Below are 27,718 nucleotides of genomic sequence, written 5' to 3' on the forward strand. Positions count from 1 at the left end.
CTCCGCCCCCTACCCACCTCCGAGCATCATTCCTTGGAACCACCCCCTACCCACCTCCCAGTACCACCCCTTTTAGAGAATATAGAGCTATCATTAGAGGATACAGAGGTATCGTTTTGTGGTACTAAGTAATTTGTATGAAATTTATGGAATAATACCAAGATAAGCATTAAAGTAGATCCCCTGCATCCAGCAGCAACAGACTTTCCCCAGCAACAATAGACCCCCAGCAACAGTGGACCTCAACAACAATCGACTCTGGCAGCAACAACAAATTTACCAGCAGCCCGCCCAGCATCAATAGTCTCTCCAGTAGCCAGCAACAATAGACCCCTCCCTCAACAGTAGATCCCTCCCAGTAACAATTGACCCCCTAGTAACATAAGCCCAACCAGAAACAATAGATTCCCCACCAGCAGCAATAGACACCCCCCCCCCAGCAACAATAAACTGACACACAAAAATAGATGCTCTCCAGCAACAGTAGATTCCCTAGCAACCAGCAACAATAGACCCTATCTCAACAGTAGATCCCTTTCAGCAACAACTGAACCCCAGCAACAATAGATCTCCCACCAGCAACAATTGACCTCCAAGCGGTATCATTATTTTGCATGTAATTCTTGAGAATGAGCACCCCAAACCAACTATTTACATATTTTTTTTTTTACTGTGCGTTCTTCTTTATAACATCTTGGGTATGATAAAGTTTGAAACACAAAATTTATAAATTATAATATAATAAAAAACTCTAAATAAGTTAAAGTATATATGTATATGTATATATATATATATATATATATATATATATATATATATATATATATATAATATATATATACATAAAAAGTACAGTAAAACTGCAGGAAAGGGCACTGGGGGGGCAATGTAATGTGAATTTATTTTATTTTGAATGGTATCAGTGTATTTGGTGTATTTTACATTTGAATTTGCCGCCGGTTTCACCCCCCTGCGAAAGTCACGTCGCAGGAGACGGAAGCCAGGGCACGGAGAGGATCAGGAGGAAGATCCGCCGCCGCATACCGCTCGCATACATCGCTGGATCCCGGTGACAAGGTAAGTAACCTCTTTTACAGGATCCAGCGATGCTTCTGGCGGTACCCCGAGTGTGGCTCGGGGTTACCGCTTTTGGCTCTGAAATTTAACCCCGAGCCACACTCGGGAATACCGCTAAGAAGGTTAATCAAAGCATTTAGAAGAATAAACTATTTTTTATTTAGCCAGTTCTCTGTGCATACATGGCATGACAAAGACACTTATATCATTGCAACAGAATGCACATACCAAAGTCTGCTAGCTTCAACTCTCCTTTTTCATTGATTAATAAATTCTGTGGCTTGAGATCCCTGTGTAGGACTTTTCTGTGGTGGCAGTATGATAAGCCCCGAAGTAGCTGAAACATAAATATCTGTAAAGATAGAAAACGTTGTTACAGGTGATTCAAACATTCTTTATTTATACAAACCTCTACAGATTACAAAAAAGGCAAACTCTCATGAGAGTGAGGCCCCGTTCACACTGGGGCGATCCGACTTCCCCAGGCGACCTCACAGGTCGCGGCGCGCTGCTCGCACCGCGACCTCGGAGCGGCCGGCACGGACTTCATAACATTGAAGTCTATGCAGGTCGCTCTGGGTCGCCCCAAAGAAGGCTCCAGACCCTTTTTCTAAGTCGGAGCGACTTGTGTCGCTCCTAATAGAACGGGTCCATAGCTTCTGTCGCCTGACAGGTCGCCCCAGTGTGAATGGGGGCTGAGAGAGAGAGCTGTGCATGATGTCATTAGCCTAGAATAATTACCAGACAAGAAAGAGAAAGTGGGCTGCATTAAGGTATTTACTGGCCGAAAAAAAAAAATGTTTTACTATACAAAGTTAAAACAACAAGGGAAAAGGAGTTATTAGATGGAAAAATGACCGAAGATCTGCTTTAAGGTTTTGAGGCTGACATTTGGTAACTAGATCCTTCAGCTCCCTCCACATATTTTCTATGGGAATAAGGTCTGGAGACTGCCTAGTCCACTCCAGGACCTTAATGTGCTTCTTCTTGAGCCACTACTTTGTTGCCTTGGCCATGTGTTTTGGGTCATTGTTATGCTGGAATACCCATCCACGACCCATTTTCAATGCCCTGACTGAGAGAAGGAGGTTCTCACCCAAGGTTTGACGGTACATGGCCCCGCACATCGTCCCTTTTGATACAGTGAAGTTGTCCTGTCCCCTAGCAGAAAAACAACGCCAAAGCATAATGTTTCCACCTTCATGTTTAACAGTGGGAATGGTGTCTTTGGGTTCATAGGCAGCATTCCTCCTCCTCCAAGCACGGCAAGTTGAGTTGAAGCCAAAGAGCTTGATTTTGGTCTCATCTGACCACAAAACCTTTACTCAGTTCTCCTCTGAATCATTCAGATGTTCATTAGCAATCTTCAAAAGCGCCTGTACATGTGCTTACTTGAGCAGGGGTACCTTGTTGCCACTGCAGGATTTTAGTCCTTCATGGCGTAGTGTGTTTTCTTGGTGACTATGGTCCGAGCTGCCTTGAGATCATTGACAAGATACTCCTGTGTAGTTCTGCGCTGATTCCTCAGCGCTCTCATGATCATGGAAATTCCACAAGGTGAGATCTTGCATGGAGCCCCAGACCGAGGGAGATTGACAGTTATTTTGTGTTTCTTCCATTTGCGAATAATTGCACCAACTATTGTCACCTTCTTACCAAGCTGCTTGGCGATGGACTTGTAGCCCATTCTAGCCCATTCCAGCCTTATGTAGGTCTACAATCTTGTCCCCTGACATCCTTGGACAGCTCTTTGGTCTTGGTCATGGTGGATATATTGGAATCTGATTGATTGATTCTGTAGACAGGTGTCTTTCACACAGGTAACAAGCTGAGATTAGGAGCACTACCTTCAAGAAAGTGCTCCAATTCTCAGTTCATTACTACCTGTATAGAAGACACCTGGGAGCCAGAAATCTTGCTGAATATGGGATCAAATACTTTTTTCACTCATTAAAATTCAAATCAATTTTTAAACCTACCATTAAAATCATAGACTGATAATTTCTTTGTCAGTGGGCAAACGTACAAAATCAGCAGGGGATCAAATAACGGAATTTTTGTAAAATCTTACCTGTAAAATTCCTTTCTCTGAGTCCTCCGACAGTCGCCGCCTCTTCATATTCGTCACATATGGGGTATTAGACTTTGCTCCGAAGGAGTAGCTAGGCAACAGAATATGTTAACAATAAAGCTTTAACATATCCCACCCTCAAGGGGTGGTCCCCTCAGTCAATACCCTCCTACTTCCTGCAACCATATCTCAGTTTTAGTGGAATAGCAGTAGAGTATACATTCAAACCCCAAAAGAGGGGCGGGGGCGGCGACTGTCGGAGGACTCAGAGAAAGGAATTTTACAGGTAAGATTTTACAAAAATTCCGTTTTCTCTTACGTCCTCCGACAGTCGCCGCCTCTTCATATTCGTCACATATGGGGACGTCCCAAAGCAGTGCAAACATGAGGGGTGGGAAACGCATCCGCGCCGAAAGGCAACGCAGTCTCCACATCAAAGAAAGGAACCTTACCAAAGGAAGGAAACCAGCTGGGCAACAGCAAAAATAAGTGCTCAACAGGAGCAACAACCCAGGAAAAGACAAAAAACCAGGGGATACAAAACTTATCCCAACAGCCAGGAGTCCCCAACAAGGGACCCTAGGGAACAGCCGCACTAAGAACCTTGCGGCCAAAGGAAGCATCCGCCGATGCCTGAACATCTACTTTGTAGAATTTTGTGAAAGTGTGTACGGTCGACCAAGTCGCCGCCTTACACACCTGGGCTACAGAAGCCCCATGACGACAGGCCCAAGACGTACTCAGAGATCTAGTAGGGTGCGCCTTCACAGGCACAGGGGGAACCTTCCCCTGCAAGGCATAGGCCTGTTCAATGGTCTGCCTGATCCATTTGGCAATGGTAGAGGCGGAAGCCGCCATGCCCTTCCGAGGACCCTCTGGAAGAACAAACAAGGAGTCCGTCTTTCGAAAAGACTCAGTCGATGTAAGGTAAACCCTAATCGCCCGAACAACATCCAGAGAATGCAATCTCACCTCCTTTGGATGTTTAGGCTTCGTGCACAACGAAGGCAAAACAATATCCTCGTTAAGATGGAATTCCGAAACTCGTTTCGGCAGAAAAGAAGGATTAGGTCGCAAGACCACCTTATCTAAATGAACAACCAGGTACGGAGACTTGCAGGACAAAGCCGCCAGTTCCGACACTCTGCGAGCCGAAGTGATCGCCACCAAAAAGGCGACCTTTTTGGACAACATAGACAACGAGATCTCCTGATCTGTTCAAAAGGAGCACGTTGTAACACAGATAGGACTAGATTCAAGTCCCAAGGGGGCAAAGGATCCCTCCTAGGAGGAACCAGATGCCGCACACCCTGAATAAAAGTGCCAACCAAGGAGTTGGAAGCCACGGGACGTTGAAACAGAACGGCCAGCGCAGACACCTGACCCTTTATCGTAGCCAGCGCCAAACGCTGATCGACACCCGTCTGAAGGAAAGACAGCACACGGGAAACCGAGTACGTGCGGGGTGAAAACCCCCTGGACTCACACCAGGCAAAATAGGCCTTCCAAGTACGGTAATAAACCTTTCCCGAGGAAGACTTCCTCGCGTTGATCAAGGTATGAACAACCTCTGGAGAGAGACCCTTCTCCTTCAGGACCTCGGTCTCAACAGCCAGGCCGTCAAAGCCAGCGACTGTAAAGCAGGATGGTAAATCGGTCCTTGAGACAGTAGATCGTCCCGAAGAGGCAGACGCCAGGGGGCGTCGACCGCCAGATTCACGAGGTCTGCGTACCAGGACCGGCGAGGCCAGTCCGGTGCCACAAGAATCACCGTGCTGCGTTCCGAGTGTAACCTGCGAAGGAACCGGGACAGCAACTGAATCGGTGGAAACGCGTACATCAGCCTGTACTGATGCCACGGGGCCACTAACGCGTCCGACGCGTCTGCCCGAGGGTCGCGCGTCCTTGCCACGAACCTCTTCACCTTGTAGTTGAGGCGAGACGCGAACAGGTCCACATCTGGAAGACCCCACTTCGCGCACAACATCTGGAAGACAGCCGGATGGAGAGACCATTCCCCCTGATCCAGGGTCTGGCGACTCAGATAGTCCGCCTGCCAGTTCTCCACTCCCGGAATGTGAACCGCCGTTATCGCCGGGACATGAGTCTCGGCCCAAGACAGAATGTCGGCCACTTCTCGAGCCGCTCGGGCACTCCTGGTGCCCCCTTGGTGGTTGATGTAGGCCACCGCCGTGGCATTGTCCGTCTGCACCCGAACCGGGCAGCCCTGCAGCCGGTCCGTCCAGCGATGAAGACAGAGCCTTATCGCACGCAATTCCAGAATGTTGATCGGGAGGGAAGACTCCCCCTCCGACCAGGTCCCCTGGGCGGACAGAACGCCCAGAACACCACCCCAGCCCGACAGGCTGGCATCCGTGGTGATTATCGTCCACGAGATCGGACGAAACGACTTGCCCCCGGACACCAACGGGGACTGGAGCCACCACAGAAGGTTTTCCCTGGTGCGATGACTCAACGAGATCTGAAGATCCAGAGATTGAGGTCGCCCGTCCCACTTGGACAAGATCTCCGCCTGGAGACCCCGCGTGTGAAACTGCGCGAAAGGAATCGCCTCGAAAGCCGAGACCATCAATCCCAGACATCTCATACACGTCCGCAGAGACGAGTTCGGAACGGAACGTCCCTGAGGGACCTGACTTCCTCCTGAAGAGTCCTGAGTTTGTCTTCCGGCAGGAAGACCTTCGCCTGCACCGAGTCCAGTATCATTCCCAGATAGGGAAGACGAACCGACGGACTCAGTGTCGACTTTGGAACATTTATCGTCCAACCGAACTCCTGCAGAGTTTGCATCGTGACAGACAGGTCCTTCTCCAGACCCTGACTGGTCGCAGACCGAATCAGAATGTCGTCCAGATACCCCAGGACAGAAATGCCCTGGGCCCTCAATAATGCCAGAACCGGTGCAAGCACCTTGGTGAAGACCCGCGGAGCCGAGGCGAGCCCAAAGGGCAACGCCACGAACTGGTAGTGATCCTCCGCAATGGCAAATCGAAGGTATCTCTGATGACCCTCGAATATGGGGATGTGAAGATACGCATCCTTCAAATCGATGGAGGCCATGAATTCCCCCGGAACCAGGGCAGCCACCACCGAGCGCAGGGATTCCATGCGGAACTTGCGAACCCGCACAGAGCGGTTCAGAGCTTTCAAGTCCAGAATCGGACGAACCTTGCCCTCCTTTCTGGGCACGGTGAACAGATTGGAATAAAACCCCCGAAATCTGTCCCGATGAGGCACCGGAACCACCACTCCCTGAGCCCTCAGGTCCCGCACCGCCAGGTGCAGATCCCGCAGGCGCTCTGGAGACAGTTGTAGATTTGAGGGAAAAAATCTGCTCTCTGGCCGAGAGAGAAACTCGATCTTGTAACCAGATCGAACGATTTCCAGAACCCATCTGTCCCGCACACGGGCCAACCAGGGCTGAAGAAAACCGAGCAAGCGTCCCCCCACCCCAAAACTGGGTGAGGGCGCCCCTTCAGGCCGAACTGTTATGGGCCGCAGGTCCGGATTGGCCGGACTTCTGTTTCCCAGACCAGGGTTTCTTCTGAAAGCCCTGGCCTTTGAACGGTTTGCCCTTGTAGTGCGGCCGAAAGGCACGAAAGGACCCCTGAGGGGGCCGAAAATTCGCATGCTTCTTCCCAGAAGCCCCCTTAGCCTTGGGGAAATGGGGCAAGAGAGTGCTCTTACCCCCGGTGATCCCCTTAATCAACACATCCAGGGACTCCCCAAAAAGCGAGACCCATCATAAGGCAGATTGGCTAAGGTTTTACGTGAAGATTGGTCCACCGACCAACATTTCAACCAAACCAGGCGGCGAGACAACACCGCCACGCTGTGCACACGTGCAGCCAACGGAATCAGGTCCAGGTCCGCATCACACAGATACATGACACCCTGGTGGATCTGATCCACCATGTCCAGGGTCGCCGCCGAGGCCGAATCGGCCACTAGGACGCGCCTAAGCATCTGCGTCCAACTTGCGATCGCCTGGGCCGCCATGAGAGAAGCAAATAGAGCCTTAAGCATAGAACCCGTAACAGAATAAGTATGACGGGCAAGAGACTCCAGTCTCCTATCCGTGGCATCACGGAAAACAGGGGATCCCTCTGCAGGAATCGCAGTGGCTTTGTTCAAAACCGCAATTGCCTGATCCACTGGTGGAGGCACACACCACCGTTCATCAGTGGCAGGGGAGAAAGGATAACGCAGCTTGAATTTACTTGGTACCGCAAAAGGTTTGCGCAGATCGCGCCATTGATCCTTTACAGCGCGCTGAAAATCAGCATTGCAGGGAAAAACCTGCGGCGTCCTGCGTTTTCTCTGCGTCCCATAAGCCGCCAAGGCAGCGGGGGGACACACTTCGTCCTGCAAACGTAGCGTCTGCTTAATGGAAGCAATCAACTCATCCATGATTGCAAGCTCTTCAGGCGAGCCAGGGGGAGAATTATCAACCCCCTCAACCTCAGCCTCTACCTCAGACCCCACTAGATCAAGAGAGGAGCGGGACCCCGATAGGGGGGTCCCTGCCAGAACAGCCCCATCACCTTCACCCACAGAATCGGAGGACAGAGTAACTCTGGGCCGTTTAGTAGATTGAGCAGCCACCAGCATTTGCACCTGGGCAGCAAGGCCAGCCACAATAGTGGCTAAATCCCCCCCTGGGGGGGAAACAGCGGTCCCCTGGCTTTCCACCAATACTGTGGGAAACTTGCCCTCCTGAGAATCCATTGCCCCTGTACGCCAGACAACCAAGGGTTAACTGCCCCCTTTAAGCAAGCGCGGTAAGCGCAGCCCACCGCACACACTCAGGCACAATGAGACCCCCACAGGGAATATACAGACTGAATACAGGCAATGGACAACAGGAATAGAAGGATAAAACCTGAGGAGACCCCGCTGCTGCTGCTGCCTCGACCGGTGTTCCAGGAAAAAGGAAGTGATGCTGCCAGGGCGCTCTATGTAAGCCTATGGAGGCTACAAGAAAATGGCCGCCGTGCATGTAAACCATGCGGCTGGAGCGGGCGCCGGTAAAATGGCGTCGTTTGGCGCCGAAACCGCCGCTCCACAGTGCATAAAAACACACACAATTTCATCCCATTATATGGATACATGTTAGATCGCCGCAGCGATCGCTGTATATGCCCCAACATGCCATTAAAAACATGCCCCACAGCACACAGCTTCCCACACTGCCCAGCCTGACACACACAGTGTCATACAGCTCCCCCCCCCCCTTGCAGCCCACAGCATGCAGCCGAGAGATAGGGAGACAAGCAGTGTGATTTAAAGGCAGGTTACACAGTCCCAGACTGAGACCCCCCCCAGACAGACAGGTCCCCACATAGACACACTTACCTCATATGGCGTGGGGAACCCGCACAGGCGAACAAGCCGCTGCACATGAGGCAGGGAGAGTCGCAATTCAAGACGCACACAATGGCGGTTAAGAAACCGCACAGCGTCCGGTGAGGTAGCCACCTCACCAAACATCCCTGCACCGAACAGGGATGGGTCGTTCACCGTGCCAGGAGCGTTACCTGGCTGAACGCTCGATGGCAGACTGGGAAGCCACTGACCCACGACCTGCGATCAGGGGGATCAGCCCGAGACCCAGTCCGCATGATCCTCTTCGTCCGAAGAACTAACTAATGCTGACAAAAACAACAGCTAAGTAAAGGTAGAGAAAAAACTCAAATAAAATATTAAAAAGAAGAAAGAGTCTGGGACAAAAAGTCCCAGCACAGAGAGAGCCAGCCACTCCTGACAAGCTAGACATTAAAACTGAGATATGGTTGCAGGAAGTAGGAGGGTATTGACTGAGGGGACCACCCCTTGAGGGTGGGATATGTTAAAGCTTTATTGTTAACATATTCTGTTGCCTAGCTACTCCTTCGGAGCAAAGTCTAATACCCCATATGTGACGAATATGAAGAGGCGGCGACTGTCGGAGGACGTAAGAGAAACTTTTTTTCCCTCACCGTATATACAGGTGCTGTACAGTGTCTCAGAAAACAAATAGGAACAAAAAAAAAAAATAGCAAAACAAAAACCTAGCCATATCTCGGTACTAACTATACAAAATATACAGGTCCTAACTACCAGGCTGAGCAAGCCTACAGCTTTTCAGCTTCCACATACAGTTTACAGCTTGTAAGTTTTCACCAACCTCTTGCTCTCACAGACAGGAGTTGTTTGATTCCCAGGCCGAGAGCACTGGCTGTCTGTCCCAGGTGAGCCTAAATTGGCCTGGGGGAGAGGACCAAAACCCAAACTGGATTGTGGATCAGAGATCCCTAAATGTGTAAGAGAGGAGCCTGGGAGATGTATTAACCCTGAACAGGACTTTTCCCAGCTCTCTCTGGGATGCTCCCCTACAACACCTATTTATTTTTTATCAGAATAGGACACGTCTATTTATTAATTACAAAAACTTAATCGTTAGGGAATTCACATGGTTTTATTTTTGTGAAATTTAACCACACATAATGATTCTGGTTTGGTGTGGTACATACTGTCATTCCCATATAAATAAAATAGCAACTGTTTCCGACAAAAGATTTATGGAGTCTTTTTTCTGTTTAACTTGAGACCCAACATTAAAATTCAGTTCTGTCAGCTATCCAGGGTTAGGGTTAGAAATATATCCACTAAATTAAATTCTGCTACCCTAATTAAAATGTTTTTTAGTGGACGGCTGCAAATGTCATTAGAAGACAAGATTCAAGCTGTCATATTTTGGATATATTATGTTCTTATAGTACCCAACTCACTAGAAATGACAATTATGCTTGGAATTGTTGAAGAGAAAAATAAGAAAATAGACAACAATAAGGTAGATAGATACAGTCACAGAAATTATGAACATGACACTGCAAAGACTTAAAGTGAAACAAATCTGAAATCTTCTAAAACAAATATATGGGAGAAGGGACCATGTATGTTTCTTCTGATATAAAATTGTTCCCCCTGCCGGCTACAATTTCTTTAAATTATTTGTGCACTGACAGCAGCACATGCACAGCTCAGTGTACAATCATAGCATATTACAGACACCAGAAGTAAGTGCTGGGTGCTGGGATGAATGAATTATCAAGCATATATGTAGGAGTTACATCATCTTGGCGCAGACAATAAAAGCAGCTAAAACTCAAGGTGCTGGAGTTAGACAAAGAATAAATTAAATAGAAGTACTAGCAACAGAGTGACTTCACGCCTCACTCTTGCTGTGGGTTTATTGTTGTTGCTCTAGTAAAATGCCTTATTTTACTTGCATCTTCGTGTGGTCTGGTTTCCTGGCACCCTGACAATTACAAAGTAATAGTGTCGTAATGTGCAAATATATTGTACATACTTGCACCTAGCCGCTGCCAGAAGGGTGTAAGTCCACTTTAAGACACAAACAAAAGACATTCTGGAGCAACATTATCCAAGTGGAAACCAGGAGTTACCATCAACTCGAGGCAACATAATAATAAAAGAAACAACAAAACTTTTTTACGGTCTATGCCTCTTACCTTAACGTTGTGCATTGACATCAAGCTACCACAGTTATCCAGATATTGTTTAAGGTCACTATCCTGGAAAGAAGCATGAAAAAATATCAGGGAAGCAATTAGTCTTTTGCTAATGTAGTAGAGGATTTTACTTTAAATGCACCAAAATAAGATTTTTGACTTACCTGTAAAATCCCTTTCTTAGAGTACAGAACAGGACACAGGATCCCTAGTCAAAACCATATGTTATGTGCAGCTACATTTAGGTGACTGGACACTGATAAATCAGCTACAGGGACATCCCCTCTATAACCCCTCCCTCTGTTAGCTAGCCTCAGTTTTGCAGTAAGCGATAGGGAGATCATAAAAAATAGGGGGGAAGGACTTGTATTCTGTAAAAGCCTATAAAGAACTAATGGATCTGGCAGAGTGAGCCTTAACAAATAAAGGTGGAACCTCATCCTTTAGACCAGTGGTCTTCAAACTGCGGCCAGGGGGCCAGATGCGACCCATTGATTGCTGTGACCCGGCCCTTGGACACCTTTCCTCCCACTGATGCAAGACACTATTCTTCCCACTGACACCAACAGTTGGGCATAATTTCTGTTACTGACATTAACAATAGGGCACCAACAATGGTGTACTATACCTCCCCCTAATGCTAAAGATGCAGTGTTTACTCACACTCACTCCAGGACAATTTCTACTCCCAATGGCCACAGTCCTGCCCCCCTAAAGTCTGAAGGACAGTAAACTAGTCCTTTTTTTTTTTTTTGGAAAGTTTGGAGACCCCTGTCTTAGCCCATAGATTCATAGTTACATAGTTAATCTGCTTGAAAAAAAAAAAACAGTCCATCTAGTTCAACCAATAAAAGGGGAGCAAAACAATTACATTTCTATATACACAATCCTATACCCACAGTTGATCAAAAGAAAGGCAAAAAAAAACAAAAAAACAGCAATTTGCCAAATACCCACCCAAGTATATTCATGCAGCTCAAAAAGAGGATGGCCACAAACCATACACATGGGGTGGGTATTTGGCAATTGGTATCATATTTGCCCACTAGATGGCCTGTGATTATTAGAATCGGTCCTGGTTTATCTTATTTAGTAATAATATGTTTATGCAAAACAGGGCATAAGATAATACTTATTCCCATTAAATTATACCTACAGACCATTTTGGTTTGGACATGTGTGGCAATATTTCTAACAATCTCACTCGGATAGAGACTTGGCAGTTCTGATTGATATAATTGCCCCATCACTTAAATCGAGACTTGGCCATGTTTGGTTAGTAATAACCATGACAACCCTATTTATGCTTTGCAGGGTTTTTTCGCCTTCCTCTGGATCAACTGCAGGTATAGGATTGTGTATATGGGATTGTATGGTTGGGTTTTCAATATTGTTTTTTTTGTTGGTTGAACCAGATGGACTTGTGTCTTTTTTCAACCTAACTAACTATGTAACTATTTAAATCGAGGCTTGGCTGTCTGGATAGAAATGGCTGCCCCATAATTCAAATAGAGGCTTGGACATGTTTAGCTGCCTCGCAGCTCAAATCCAAGCTTAGTGATGCTCTTTAAATATAAATGGTGATGGCGCAGCATGGCGCCCATGCCCTGGACAATGTCACATTTGACTAAATGCCTAGGGCGGAACTATATGCTGACGTCACCGCATCTTCACAATTCCGGAAGTGCGGGTGTTTGGTTTACTGCTGGTGAGGAAATTACGGTTTAGCGCTATTCATCTCAATTGGATGTAAGTGTGATTTTAAAATTTTAATAAACGATAAAAAGGATTTTATGCTATTGGAGCATTTTGTTTTCTATGTTCCTATATACATTCTATTGGGAGGATGTTTGGCGGAGTACCATTATGAGATCATTGGTCCCCTGGAAGTGAGAGTTTGGAGCCATTTTCTGATAATATATAATTGGATATTTTTCCTGAGCCTTTATGACCTGTCTAGAGATAGAAGGTCATGTATTGGTTCATACAAGGAGCTTATTGTTTATTTGGTGACGGAATTACACTGGTTCAGCCTGCACTCAAGAGGAGAATCTCTTCTTTCACAAAGACTTTTTATTGATTTATAATCTTCTATTCTCCTATAGTTCGTTCTATTTATAGGTTAAACAGTTATAGAGCACTTATTGATTTTAGCGCAGCTTTGGATTTGATGAATTAAACCTCATTTGCTACATAGTTGCCACACGGAACCTTGGGGTACACCACTAACAACCCAAGACCATTCAAAGAATGAATCATTAACCACTACTCTCCGAATACAGCCCTTTAGCCAGTTTTCTTTTGATTTACAATCTGATTTTTTCAAGGTTTATAGACTTAAACTTACACATTGGCTGTGTGTGGAGAACGGTGTTGAGCGCTTTGCAAAATTCAAGTATTCTACGTCCACAGCCACTTCTTTGTCTAAGGCAGTCATGTCCAAAGTCCGATCCGCAGGCCAGTTGCGCCCCATCCTTTAGTTTTATACAGCCCCCTGAGACACAGCTGACTTTTGTCAATGCTTTTCTCTCTGAGACTCCTCACATCCCCGCCCCCCGATGCAGATGCGATGGCTCAGGGGCAGGGCCTCTGGCCTCCCTGGACAGCTCTGCTGCTCCCGAGTCCCGCTCCGCCTCCCGCTCGGCTCTATCTGCCCGGCGCTGCCTACGACTGCGCGGGAGTGTGGAATGCATTTGAAAATTGCATGCCTTCTCTCCTTCACCGCACACAGCCACCTGTAGGAGCCGACCGAGGATCTTGTGGAGCTGACCAAGGAGGTGTCACTTCTATAATCCTACTGCCTGTTTCTGTAAGTGTATTCATAAAGCACTGATGCTTATTATTTCCTATACAGTGGGTACGGAAAGTATTCAGACCCCCTTAAATTTTTCACTCTTTGTTATATTGCAGCCATTTGCTAAAATCATTTAGGTTCATTCTTCTTCCTCATGAATGTACACATAGCACCCCATACTGACAGAAAAACACAGAATTGTTGACATTGTTGCAGATTTATTAAAAAAGAAAAACTGAAATATCACATGGTCCTAAGTATTCAGACCCTTTGCTGTGACACTCAGGTGCTTTTCCATTTCTTCTGATCATCCTTGAGATGGTTCTACACCTTCATTTGAGTCCAGCTGTGTTTGATTATACTGATTGGACTTGATTAGGAAAGCCACACACCTGTCTATATAAGACCTTCCAGATCACAATGCATGTCAGAGCAAATGAGAATCATGAGGTCAAAGGAACTGCCTGAAGAGCTCAGAGACAGAATTGTGGCAAGGCACAGATCTGGCCAAGGTTACAAAAAGATTTCTGCTGCACTTAAGGTTCCTAAGACCACAGTGGCCTCCATAATCCTCAAATTGAAGACGTTTGGGACGACCAGAACCCTTCCTAGAGCTGGCCGTCCGGCCAAACTGAGCTATCGGGGGAGAAGAGCCTTGGTGAGAGAGGTAAAGAAGAACCCAAAGATCACTGTGGCTGAGCTCCAGAGATGCAGTCAGGAGATGGGAGAAAGTTGTAGAAAGTCAACCATCACTGCAGCCCTCCACCAGTCGGGGCTTTATGGCAGAGTGGCCCGACGGAAGCCTCTCCTCAGTGTAAGACACATGAAAGTCCGCATGGAGTTAGTTAAAAAACACCTGAAGGACTCCAAGATGGTGAGAAATAAGATTCTCTGGTCTGATGAGACCAAAATAGAACTTTTTGGCCTTAATTCTAAGCGGTATGTGTGGAGAAAACCAGGCACTGCTCATCACCTGTCCAATACAGTCCCAACAGTGAAGCATGGTGGTGGCAGCATCATGCTGTGGGGTTGTTTTTCAGCTGCAAGGACAGGACGACTGGTTGCAATCGAGGGAAAGATGAATGCGGCCAAGTACAGGGATATCCTGGACAAAAACCTTCTCCAGAGTGCTCTGGACCTCAGACTGGGCCGAAGGTTTACCTTCCAACAAGACAATGACCCTAAGCACACAGCTAAAATAACGAAGGAGTGGCTTCACAACAACTCCGTGACTGTTCTTGAATGGCCCAGCCAGAGCCCTGACTTAAACCCAATTAAACATCTCTGGAGAGACCTAAAAATGGCTGTCCACCAACGTTTACCATCCAACCTGACAGAACTGGAGAGGATCTGCAAGGAGGAATGCAGAGGATCCCCAAATCCAGGTGTGAAAGACTTGTTGCATCTTTCCCAAAAAGACTCCTGGCTGTATTAGATCAAAAGGGGGCTTCTACTAAATACTGAGCAAAGGGTCTGAATACTTAGGACCATGTGATATTTCAGTTTTTCTTTTTTAATAAATCTGCAACAATGTCAACAATTCTGTGTTTTTCTGTCAGTATGGGGTGCTTTGTGTACATTCATGAGGAAGAATGAACCTAAATGATTTTAGCAAATGGCTGCAATATAACAAAGAGTAAAAAATTTAAGGGGGTCTGAATACTTTCCGTACCCACTGTATATATATATATATATATATATATATATATATATATATATATATGTATATATATATATATATATTGTGACAGGAAGTCAGGTAAATCTGTGGGTGTTGTCACAGACGGGAGATACATTTATGCCTTGTTTAGACAATTCACCAATTACTATTAGGTGTCGGCTGTGAGAGGTAGCCAGAAAGGTTTAGGACGTTGAAAAAGCTTCAGCTATTCAGAATGAGGCAATTAAGGCCTCTATAAGTTATCCAGAAGATGACTACTGATTGCTGCATCCTGAGGCTTTATGCGTTAAGGAGAGCAGTGAGCTGAGAGACTTCTGAAGGTGAGGTTGTGTTGGACTTTTTCTGTGTGAAAAGAAAACAAATAGACTATTGGTTTTCTGCTGTATCACCAGCAGTGTCTGCCCAGCAGTAGGTTGGGACAGACACCATAGGTAGGTTCCTGCGTTGTTAAGGCAGAAGCCCCAAGTGGCCAGGGTTTATTTATATGTTTGTTTGATTTATGCTGTTTGGATGCTTGCACTTGTTTCCAGCAAATTGGAAGAATAAACCATAGATTGTTGTTTTCAACCACTCCTCGGCTGTCTCTCTGTGTAACGAACCCACCCAAGGGATCACCAACACCCGCTACCGAGCCAACCCCTTACAGTATATATATATGTATGTGTGTGTGTTTGTATGTGTATGTGTGTGTGTATGTATGTATGTGTGGGTGTGTGTGTGTGTGTATGTATGTTTGTGTGTGTGTGTATGTATGTATGTATGTATGTATGTATGTGTGAGTGAGTATGTATGTATGTATGTATGTGTGTGTGTGTGTGTGTGTGTGTGTATGTGTGTATGTATGTATGTATGTATATGTGTGTATGTATGTGTGTGTGTGTGTGTATGCATGTGTGTGTGTATGTATGTATGTGTGTGTATGTATGTATTGTACAGGACGCCAAGGTTGGGTCCTGGACAGTCGCTATATATCTCCTGTGTTTGGGTTGTGGTCTCTTTAAGGGAAGTTGGGAAATGTTCAGGGGGTCACCCAAGACGGGTGAGAAATTCCTGGAAATAGCTAAAATCAGGAGGACTGAATCGCAGTTCTCTCTGTGTTGAATAGATAGATATTTGGGACCCGGAATTTGGGGGGCTCTGTAGTGGTATTCGGGTGGGAAAGAGCCCCCACCCCTGACCATAAGGGATTCCAGCACACACAGGGTTAAGACCCATGAGAAGCAGTCCTTAAGAGACAGGAAGCAGCAATAGGTGAGTGTGGGGGAGGAGTAGTTTGGTGGTTGCACCTGTCTGAAGGAGCTGCAAGTTTGCTGGAAGCTGCTGAGAGGTCTATTAAGGACTGTTACAAACCTTGGGGTGAAGACCCTTTCACAAAACCGTATGTGCTTTTTTCCTTACTTTATTCCTTTGTGCTGAAGAAAAGCGGACTTTATTTTGTGTTTGATTTATGCACTGTTGGAAGCCTGTTCAAGTTTGCTGAAATAAAGCCTTTTTGTTTATGTTTTAAACGGTTGTGCACTCAATCCAGTGGAGCTAGAACCCCCAAACTTTACAACTGGTGTCTCGGATGCGGGCAGAGTGCATTTTGCAGCCGCAAAAGCCGTTTAAAACCAAAAACTGACATGTAAAGAGACAGTATGTCTTGGGTGAAAACAGCTCAGACACTGCAAACAGCAGGCATGGAGGAGGTTATTAAAGCACTGGTGCAAGCCACTGTGACCCAGCAGCAAGCCTCAGTAGAGGCAAACCGTCGCCATGAGGAAGCAATGGCTCAGCAGCAGCAAGCCCTGGCACAGGCTGTAAAGGCACAACAGGAAAGCACACGGTTGCTAGCTGCTCAGTTTACTGCCCAGCAGGAGTCCACTCAAGCACAGGTGGCTGCCTTGCAGGAGGCAGTACAGCGTTTGGCTCAGGGACGAGAGCAAGCAGTCATTGCCGATGGCAACCCAGTATCTGTGAGAGCCAGCCATTACTTGCAAAAACTGACCCCCAGTGATGATGTGGAGGCTTTTCTCACAACTTTTGAGAGGATAGCGGAGAGAGAGGGGTGGCCCCGTGACCAATGGGCTGGCATTATCTCCCCTTTCCTTACTGGTGACCCGCAAAAAGCCTACTTTGACCTTCCAACTGAGCACATCAGCGACTATGAGCGTCTGAAGGCAGAGATCTTGGCCCGCCTGGGGGTGACCACAGCTGTCCGGGCTCAGAGGGTGCACCGCTGGAGGTACAAACCTAATCGGCCACCCAGGTCCCAGATGCACGAACTGGTACAGCTGGTGAAAAAATGGCTGCAACCAGAGAAGCTGACAGGCCCGCAAATGGTGGAACGGGTAGTGATGGACTGGTACCTGCGGTCCCTACCAGATGACCTACAGCGCTGGGTAAGCCATGGCGACCCTGCAACCGCTGACCAGCTGGTAGAGTTGGTCGAAAGATACACTGTGGTGGAAGACCTGCTCGGGCCTGCCAAGCATCGGGAACCCTCACATAGGGCAGGCCAGCCACAGCACCTAGGAGAGAAGCTCCGCCAGACGTTGTCACCCACAAACCGGTATCTTCTTCAGCAGAACCACGGAGGTTGGTTCCTGTCCCAAGGATGGGAGACATACAGTGCTGGCGATGTCGGTCCTGGGGGCATACCCGGGCACAATGCCCACTTCAGGAGGAGCCTATGGAGTGCGGGACTGTTCGGAGAAGCTCTTTTTATGTGCAAAGAGCATGTGCCACCCATCTTGATATAGCGGCCGGACAGTTTGAATGTGAACTATGGGTGAACCACCTTCCTGCCAAGGCTCTGCTGGACTCTGGTAGCATGGTAACGCTGGTACATACCAGGGTGATCGGAAGACTCGGCCCAGTAAGTAAGACTCTACGGGTAGTATGTATCCATGGGGACACCAGAGAGTACCCCCTGGTGCCAGTGACTGTTGCCTATGGTGGTACCTCCGTGACACAAGAAGTCGGGGTGGTAAGAAATTTGATACATGATGTCATAGTGGGGCGGGACTGCCCACTGTTTTTTGAACTATGGAACCAGGTACAGTGTGAACAGCCTGGACAACCAAGGGGACTGGGGACCCTCGGCCTCGAAGGAACAGAGTCTGAGGGGTCCGGGCCTGAAATCCCCACGACACAACCCCCTGATGGGGAGGTACCTGTCACTAACAATGACATTGCAGAAAATGTTAAAGTGGACGATATTGTTTCTGTTTCAGGTCGCAAGACCGAGCTGACCTCTGAGGGGGGGGAAGTCTCCCCGTTACAGGTTATGCTGGGAGAGGATGATGAGGAACTCTCCCCATCACAGTCCCAGGTTGAGGAGAGTGAAGGGGAAACCTCCTCAAGGCCAGTGCATCCAGACCTGGACGTATCCAGGGGTGCGTTTGGCACCGCTCAATTGCAGGATCTTACCTTGGTCAATGCTAGAGAGCAGGTTTCTGTTATTGATGGGATCCCACAAATACCAGGTGCAGACCAGAGGTTTCCTCATTTTGCATTGAAAGATAACTTGGTTTATCGAGTGGCTGAAAGCCGAGGGGAAACTGTCGAGCAGTTGCTGGTTCCCCAGCCTTATAGGCGGATGCTTCTTGATCTAGCCCACAATGATGTACTGGGAGGACACCTGGGGGCAGAAAAAACAGAGGCCAGGGTAACTGACCGGTTTTACTGGCCAGGGGTAAAGGCCGAGGTTAAAAGGTATTGTGCGTCCTGTCCGACTTGCCAGTTAACTGCCCCGGTGTCCCATTACAGAAACCCCCTGGTACCCCTGCCAATTATCGAGGTACCATTTGAACGAATTGCAATGGATCTCGTAGGACCCCTGGTGAAGTCAGCAAGGGGGTACCAATATATACTAGTCATCCTAGACTATGCCACTAGATATCCAGAAGCAGTCCCTTTAAGGAAAACTTCCTCTAAGGCCATTGCCAGGGAACTATTTCAAATGTTTTCCCGAACGGGGTTCCCCAAAGAAATATTGACGGACCAGGGCACCCCTTTTATGTCCAAAGTGATGGCGGACTTGTGCAAACTGTTCCAGATTAAGCAGTTGCGGACGTCCGTCTATCACCCGCAGACTGATGGCCTAGTCGAGAGGTTCAATAAAACTTTAAAATGCATGTTAAAAAGAGTGGTCCAGAAAGATGGGAAGGATTGGGATATGTTACTCCCTGCCCTGTTGTTTGCCATCCGGGAGGTTCCACAAGCATCAACAGGTTTCTCACCGTTTGAGTTTGTGTATGGGCGAAGGCCCCGGGGTTGCTAGATCTAGTAAAGGAGACATGGGAAAGTGAGTCTTCCCCACACAAAACTGTGGTAGAGCATATCTTCCAAATGCGAGAGAGAGTGGCTAAGGTAATGCCGTTGGTGAGGGAGCATCTGCAGAAGGCTCAAGATGCCCAAAGAAGGGTGTACAACCGGTCGGCTAAAATCAGACAATTTTAAATAGGAGACCGGGTGGCCGTCCTAATACCAACGGTGGAGAGCAAGTTCTTGGCCAAGTGGCAAGGTCCGTTTGAGATAGTGGAAAAAATGGGGGAAGTGAACTACAAGGTACACCAGCCTGGGAGAAGAAAGCCATACCAGATCTACCACATAAATTTGTTGAAACCCTGGAGAGACAGAGAACAGGTGTCTGCAGTGATAGGTGTCCAGTCAGGGGACCCTGCAGGGATTGACCTGGTGCAGGTTGCTGCTACCCTGTCTAGGCCCCAAACCCAACAGGCAAAATAATTTCTGCAAAGAAATAGGGACATGTTTTCAGGGTTACCTGGTCTCACCAATGTCATCGAGCATGACATTGTAACCGAGCCCAATGAAAAAATCCGGTTAAAGCCGTATCGTATCCCAGAAGCTCATAGGGTGGCAGTGTCTGAGGAGGTAAAAAGAATGCTTGAGCTTGATGTCATTGAAGAGTCGCAGAGCGAGTGGTCGAGTCCAATTGTGTTGGTGCCTAAACCCAACGGCACTCTTCGCTTCTGCAATGACTTCAGAAAGCTTAATGAAATCTCCAAGTTCGATGCATATCCTATGCCCCGGATAGACGAGTTAATTGAGAGGTTGGGTCCAGCCAGGTATATCACCACGCTTGACCTCACAAAAGGGTACTGGCAGATTCCCCTAACCAAGGAGGCCAGGGAGAAAACAGCCTTCTCCACCCCGGAAGGCCACTTCCAGTACAAAAGGATGCCATTTGGTCTGCACCCCGCCCCTGCCACATTCCAACGGGCCATGGATAAAACTTTACGTCCACATCAAAGATATGCTTCCGTCTACCTGGATGACATAGTCGTCTTCAGCACTGATTGGGAGTCCCATCTTCCCCGGGTTCAGGCAGTCGTAGACTCCTTGAGAAGAGCAGGGTTCACCATCAATCCAGAGAAATGTGCAATTGGGATGGAGGAAGCCAAGTACCTAGGGTACATTGTGGGTAGAGGGCTGGTTAAACCCCAAATGAATAAGGTAGAAGCCATACAGGGCTGGCCCCGTCCCCTAACCAAAAAGCAGGTCAGAGCATTTTTGGGCATAGTTGGCTACTACCGGAGGTTTGTCCCCAACTTTGCCACCATTGCTGCACCATTGACTGACTTGACCAAAGGTAGAAAGTCAGTGATGATAAAGTGGAGCGCGAATGCCGAAGAAGCTTTTCAGAAGCTTAAGGCGGCATTATGCCAACATCTGGTGCTCGTAGCTCCCGATTTCTCCAAGGATTTTGTAGTGCAGACAGATGCTTCAAGTGAAGGATTAGGAGCGGTCCTCTCTCAAGTGGTCAATGGGGAAGAACACCCCATGGTTTTTCTGAGTAGGAAGCTAACGACAGCAGAGAGAAACTACGCTGTGGTGGAGCGGGAGTGTCTTGCCATCAAGTGGACTTTGGACTCCCTACGGTATTTTCTCCTAGGTAGGAGGTTTCGCCTGGTGTCAGACCATGCCCCATTGACCTGGATGAGACAGAACAAGTACACCAATGCCAGGGTGACAAGGTGGTTCCTTTCTCTCCAGGAGTTTAATTTTGTGGTAGAACACAGACCCGGGAGACAGCATCAGAATGCCGATGCCCTCTCCTGAGTCCACTGTATGCTGTCGAGTGGTGCCTCCAACACCTCCGCGTTGAGGCAGAGGGGGGGGGGGATATGTAAAGGACGCCAAGGTTGGGTCCTGGACAGTCGCTATATATCTCCTGTGTTTGGGTTGTTGACTCTTTAAGGGAAGTTGGGAAATGTTCAGGGGGTCACCCAAGACGGGTGAGAAATTCCTGGAAATAGCTAAAATCAGGAGGACTGAATCGCAGTTCTCTCTGTGTTGAATAGAGAGATATTTGGGACCCGGAATTTGGGGGGCTCTGTAGTGATATTCGGGTGGGAAAGAGCCCCCACCCCTGACCATAAGGGATTCCAGCACACACAGGGTTAAGACCCATGAGAAGCAGTCCTTAAGAGACAGGAAGCAGCAATAGGTGAGTGTGGGGGAGGAGTAGTTTGGTTGCACCTGTCTGAAGGAGCTGCAAGTTTGCTGGAAGCTGCTGAGAGGTCTATTAAGGACTGTTACAAACCTTGGGGTGAAGACCCATCCAAAAAAATGTATGTGCTTTTTTCCTTACTTTATTCCTTTGTGCTGAAGAAAAGCGGACTTTATTTTGTGTTTGATTTATGCACTGCTGGAAGCCTGTTCAAGTTTGCTGAAATAAAGCCTTTTTGTTTATGTTTTAAACGGTTGTGCACTCAATCCGGTGGAGCTAGAACCCCCAAACTTTACAGTATGTATGTATGTGTGTATGCATGTATGTGTGTGTGTGTATGTGTGTTTGTCTGTATGTGTGTGTGTGTGTGTGTGTGTGTGTGTTTGTATGTATGTGTGTATGTATGTATGTGTCATGTGTGTGTGTATGCATGTGTGTGTGTGTGTGTGTGTGTGTATATATGTATGTGTCATATGTGTGTGTGTGTGTGTGTGTGTATGTATGTATGTATGTATGTATGTATGTATGTGTATGTGCATGTACACTTCATCAAATCTGGCCCTCTTTGAAAAAAGTTTGGGCCCCACTGGTCTAAGGTGTTACTTACCTCATCATAAAAAGAAATCATCTTTGTCTGAAAACGTCTGTCTTTCATGAATACAGTCAGGTCCATAAATATTGAGACCTTGACACAATTCTAATCTTTTTTGGGTCTATACACCACCACAATGGATTTGAAATGAAACAATTAAGATGTGCTTTAACTGCAGACTTCCAGCTTTAATTTGAGGGTATTTACATCCAAATCAAGTGAACGGTGTAGGAATTACAACAGTTTGTATATGTGCCTCCCACTTTTTAAGGGACCAAAAGTAATGGGACAATTGGCTGCTCAGCTGTTCCATGGCCATGTGTGTGTTATTCCCTCATTATCCCATTTATAAGAAGCAGATAAAAGGTCCAGAGTTAATTTCAAGTGTGCTATTTGAATTTGGAATCTGTTGCTGTCAACTCAATATGAGATCCAAAGAGCTGTCACTATCAGTGAAGCAAGCCATCATTAGGCTGAGAAAACAAACCAAACCCATCAGAGAGATAGCAAAAACATTAGGTGTGGCCAAATCAACTGTTTGGAACATCCTTAAATAGAAAGAACGCATCGGTGAGCTCAGCAACAGCAAGAGACCCGAAAGACCACGGAAAACAACTGTGGTGGATGACCAAATAATTATTTCCCTGGTGAAGAAAACACCCTTCACAACAGTTGGCTAGATTGAGAACACTCTCCAGGAGGTAGGTGCATGTGTGTTAAAGTTAACAATCAAGAGAAAACTTCACCAGCGTGAATACAGAGGGTTCACCACAAGATGTAAACCATTGGTGAGCCTCAAAAACAGGAAGGCCAGATTAGAGTTTGCCAAACAACATCCTTAAAAAGCCTTCACAGTTCTGGAACAACATCCTATGTACAGATGAGACCAGGATCATCTTGTACCAGAGTGATGGGAAGAGAAGACTATGGAGAAGGAAAGGAACTGCTCATAATCCAAAGCATACCACCTCACCATGGTGGTGGTAGTGTCATGGCGTGGGCATGTATGGCTGCCAATGGAACTGGTTCTCTTGTATTTATTAAAGATGTGACTGCTGACAAAAGCAGCAGGATGAATTCTGAAGCGTTTCGGGCAATATTATCTGCTCAAATTTAGCCAAATGCTTCAGAACTCATTGGACGGCGCTTCACAGTGCAGATGGTCAATGACCTGAAGCATACTGCGAAAGCAACAAAAGAGTTTTTTAAGGGAAAGAAGTGGAATGTTATGCAATGGCCAAGTCAATCATCTGACCCGAATCTGATTGAGCATGCAATTCACTTGCTGAAGACAAAACTGAAGGGAAAATTCCCCAAGAACAAGCAGGAACTGAAGACAGTTGCAGTAGAGGCCTGGCAGAGCATCACCAGCGATGAAACCCAGAGTTTGGTGATGTCTATGCATTCCAGACTTCAGGCTGTAATTGACTGCAAAGGATTTGCAGCCAATTATTAAAAAGTGAAAGTTTGATTTATGAATGTTACTCTGTCCCATTACTTTTGGTCCCTTAAAAGTTGGGAGGCACATATAAAAACTGTTCACCTGATTTGGATGTACATACCCTCAAATTGAAGCTGAAAGTCTGCAGTTAAAGCACATATTATTTGTTTCATTTCAAATCCATTGTGGTGGTGTATAGAGCCAAAAAGATTAGAATTGTGTCGATGTCCCAATATTTATGGACCTGACTGTACATGCTGTCTGTTGCTTAAAATATTGTTTTCCAGCAAGAACTGTTCTATGTGGTCTTTTATTAAACTCTGCAGTATCTTCCCAACTAAAGAAGTTAAACTAACAGGCTAGACTTTAACTCTTTTTTTACATATAGCCACCACATTGGTCTTACACCAATCTAGTGGTACTATCCAAGTCAATAAAGTCCTTAAAAATGAGAAACAATGATTTTGAAATTACAGAGCTCAATACTCAATCCGTGGGTGTATGCTATCTAGTCCAGGTGCTTTATTCACCTTTTTGCTGTCTAAAAATGTCTGGACCATTTTACTTTTGAGCCATTGTGAATCATTTGGGGCTGTGTTAATACCATCCCCATTATGGCCATGAACTCCCCCATGCTCTTTTGTATACACAGAGCTGAAGAAGGTTTTTAATAAATTTGTCTTCTCTTTGTCCGAAGTCTCTCATTCTAGATTATTTTGTAAAGAGCCTACATGCTCAGACCTGACCTTTTTACTAATAACATATTTGAATTTTTGGGGGTTTGTCCTACTGTCTTTTGCAATCTGTCATTCGTTTGATTTTTTGCGTTCTTGATTTTCTTTCTACATATTCTGGTATACTCTTTGTAACATTTATTTGATGATAATGTTCCCCCATTTTAATATTCTTTAACCACCTCCCACCCGGCCACTGTACATATACGGCCGGGGTGGGAGTCTCGTCCTTCTGATCGGACGTTACCGAACGTGCTGCAGAAGGAGCGAGATTGCGCCGCCGCAGTCACACGCAGCGGCGCAATCTCAATGTGCCTGTGTCCCTCAGACACATAGCAACACGTTTTGGCAGGAGGGCCCTGTGATTGTCCCTCCTGATCACACGATGGCTGTGTCCAATCACAGCCGTCATGTAATGTAAATACAGCCGTTGTAACGGCTTTGATCTCTTCTTCTCCTCACACAGATCCTGTCAGTGAGGAGAAGAAGAGATGATCTGTGCTGCAGCCAGGGGATAAGTGAGTTTGAAGCATTTTTTTTGCTAATTACTCACTGATCACAAGGGGGGGATCTGTGCTGGTAATCAGAACATTGATTACCAGTGCAGACCCTGGGGGGGGGGGTGCCACACTAGAGCCACCAGGGATGCCCACCCATGACCACCAGGGATGACCACCATGGCCACCAGGGATGGTAATCAGGGCTCAGAGTGCCTGCCAGTGGTGCCCTCCCTATCAGTGCTGCCCGCCATTGCCATCTATCAGTGTTGCCCCCCAGTGCCCATTATTGCCATCTATCAGTGCCGCCCACCAGTGTCCATTATTGCCCACCAGTGCTGCCTATCAGTGCCTATCAGTGCTGTGTTTACACACAGCGGGCGGATCTCCAGACTCGATCCCCGACGATCGGGTAAGAGCAGCGGCGATCGCCGCTGCTCCTCCCCTGGCCCGACTCCCGCTGTGAATGAAAACAGCGGGAGCGAGCCTCCGGCGGCGCGCAAGCGCCGCCCAGAAGGGGGAGTGTCTGACGACGTAGTACTACGTCGTCAGACGATAACGAGCCACTCTGCCGCAGTAATATTACTGTGAGCAGTCGTAAAGTGGTTAAAAGCGCTTTTCCTATTATTTATAGCTATTTTTTAACTTTGGTCGTGAGCCACAGTGGTTTTATTTTTAGCCCTCTAAACATATTGCCCATGGGACTATATTTTGCAGTGCGTTTAACATACAATCTTTTAGAAGAATTCCCATTTCTGTTTTGTGTTCATTGATGCCAATATTCCCTCCCAGTCTAATATTAGGAGAGCAGCCCTCATCTTTGAAAAATGTGCTCTCTTAAAGCTAAGTGTTTTTATCCTTCCAGTAAGTTTGTAGTTTACAGCTAACATTAAATAAAATCATGTTATGGTCACTGCTACCCAGAAGTTTATTTATATGAACATTAGTAATAAGCTCTGCATGGTTTGAGATGACCAGGTCCAGCAGAGCATCATCCCTAGTCAGGGCCTCTATGAACTAGACCATAAAATTGTCTTGTAATAGGTTTATAAACTCTCATATGACTTGTCTAATCCACCTAGCAATGGTAGAGTGAGAGGGCAGGGGGTCCCCTGCAAAAACTCTCAAGAAAGACAAATAAGAAATTGATTGCCTTTAGGAAGCTCTAGCCAAGGGTAGACCCACACAGCATGTACTACTTTAAGACACTGGAGAGGAATTTCCTTAGGATATTTCAGAGAAGGACATGGGGAATGAAGGTGAGAGTAATACCTACCTTGTGAGTGAGATCAGATAAGGTAATATCCCTAACAGGTTCAAAGGGTGGCCTCTTAAGCGTCAAGATAACACACTGAGATCCCACTGTATCAATATAAGGGGAGCAATATGCATGACACGCTGAACAAAGGATTAAAGAGGAACTCAAGGCAAAAATTGGATTTTGGACTTACCGTAAAATCCATTTCTATTTTGTTAATTGACGGACACAGCTTCTCCATTACTCTGAACCATTGGGTTATATTGTCCCCTACAGGAGCAGAAAAAAAGGCTTGGCTACGCCTATGGGCAGTCCTAGATAGTATACCCCCCCTCTCTGCCATATGCCTTTAGTTTTGCAACAAGCAGTGTCAGAAGAAGTATTACAACTCCATAGAGGGGAGGGTGCTGTGTCCGTTAATGAACTCAGAGAAATGGATTTTATGGTAAGTCAAAAATCCCATTTTCTCTTTCGTTCATTGATGGACACAGCTTCTACATTATTCTGAACTATTGGGATGTCCCCAAGCAGTACCAAACATGAGGGGTGGGACAACAAAAATCCCACGGCTAAATAAAATAGCCAATTAGGTAAAACAGTAGCTCAACAAAAAAACAACTAGAGTCCAACCTGAACAATACATCCCCTAAGAGGGACCAGACCCTCTAAACAGCAGCCTGCAAAACTTTGCAGCCAAAGGAAGCATCCGCAGATGCCAACACATCCACTTTGTAGAATTTATAGAAAGTGTGCAGGGACGACCAAGTGGCCACCTTGCAAACCTATGCCACTAACGCCTGACAACAGAAGGCCCAAGAAGCACTAAGAGCCCAAGTAGAGTGCGCCAGTACAGGGAAAGGAGGAACCTGACCCTTGAAAGAATAGGCCTGAGTCACCGTCTGTCTGATCCATCTGGAAATGGTCACAGAGGAAACAGGGAGTCTGACCTCTGAAAAGAGTCAGTGGCCGTCAAATACACCTGAATTGCCCGAACCACATCCAAGGCATGCAAAGCAAATTCCTTGCTTTGGCCTGGGGCACAGGGAAGGCAACACAATGTCTTAATTCAAATGGAAATCAGACACTATCTTAGGAAGGAATGACGAACATGGGCAAAGAACCACCTTATCTTTGTGGACCACCAAGTAGGGGGTATGACAAGATAATGCCACCAGCTCTGACATTCTGCGAGCAGAGGTAATAGCCCCCAAAAAGGCCACCTTCTGGGACAGCGTAAGCAGGGGAATCTCGCAAATATTCTCAAAGGGAGGCTTCTGGAGAACTGAAAGCACCAAGTTCAGATCCCACAGCGGTAAGGAGACCGCACCGTTGGAGTCAGATGTCGAACTCTTTGAACAAAGGTATGCACCAGAGAGTGTGTGGCCAGGGGTCACTGAAAGAAGACTGCCAAGATTGACGCGCTTAATGGTACTCAAGGCCAATTTCTGCTCGATACCCCGTTAAAGGAAGGCCAAAATCCGAGCCACCAAAAAAAAAAAAAAATTTGTGTGAACACCAATCGACTCACACCACGAAATGTACGCTTTCCACCTATGATAGTAGATCGTCTTAGAGGTAGAT

The 27,718-nt window shown here is 46.8% G+C and overlaps 1 protein-coding gene across 1 annotated transcript in view; it reads right to left on the reverse strand.

The window, feature by feature from the left end:
- CDK18 (cyclin dependent kinase 18) overlaps positions 1-27,718 on the reverse strand; it is a 327,716-nt gene that overhangs the window by 36,160 nt on the left and 263,838 nt on the right. Inside the window, exons 8-9 of the mRNA XM_082245560.1 lie at positions 10,684-10,746; positions 1,306-1,429 (exon numbers count right to left, since the gene is read on the reverse strand). Coding sequence (XP_082101686.1) covers positions 1,306-1,429; positions 10,684-10,746 — 187 coding nt within the window. The remainder of the gene's footprint in view (positions 1-1,305; positions 1,430-10,683; positions 10,747-27,718) is intronic.

The sequence above is a fragment of the Pelophylax lessonae genome (assembly GCF_965119305.1).
Source record: "Pelophylax lessonae genome assembly, chromosome: 2".
In the NCBI taxonomy this organism is placed as follows: Eukaryota; Metazoa; Chordata; class Amphibia; order Anura; family Ranidae; genus Pelophylax; species Pelophylax lessonae.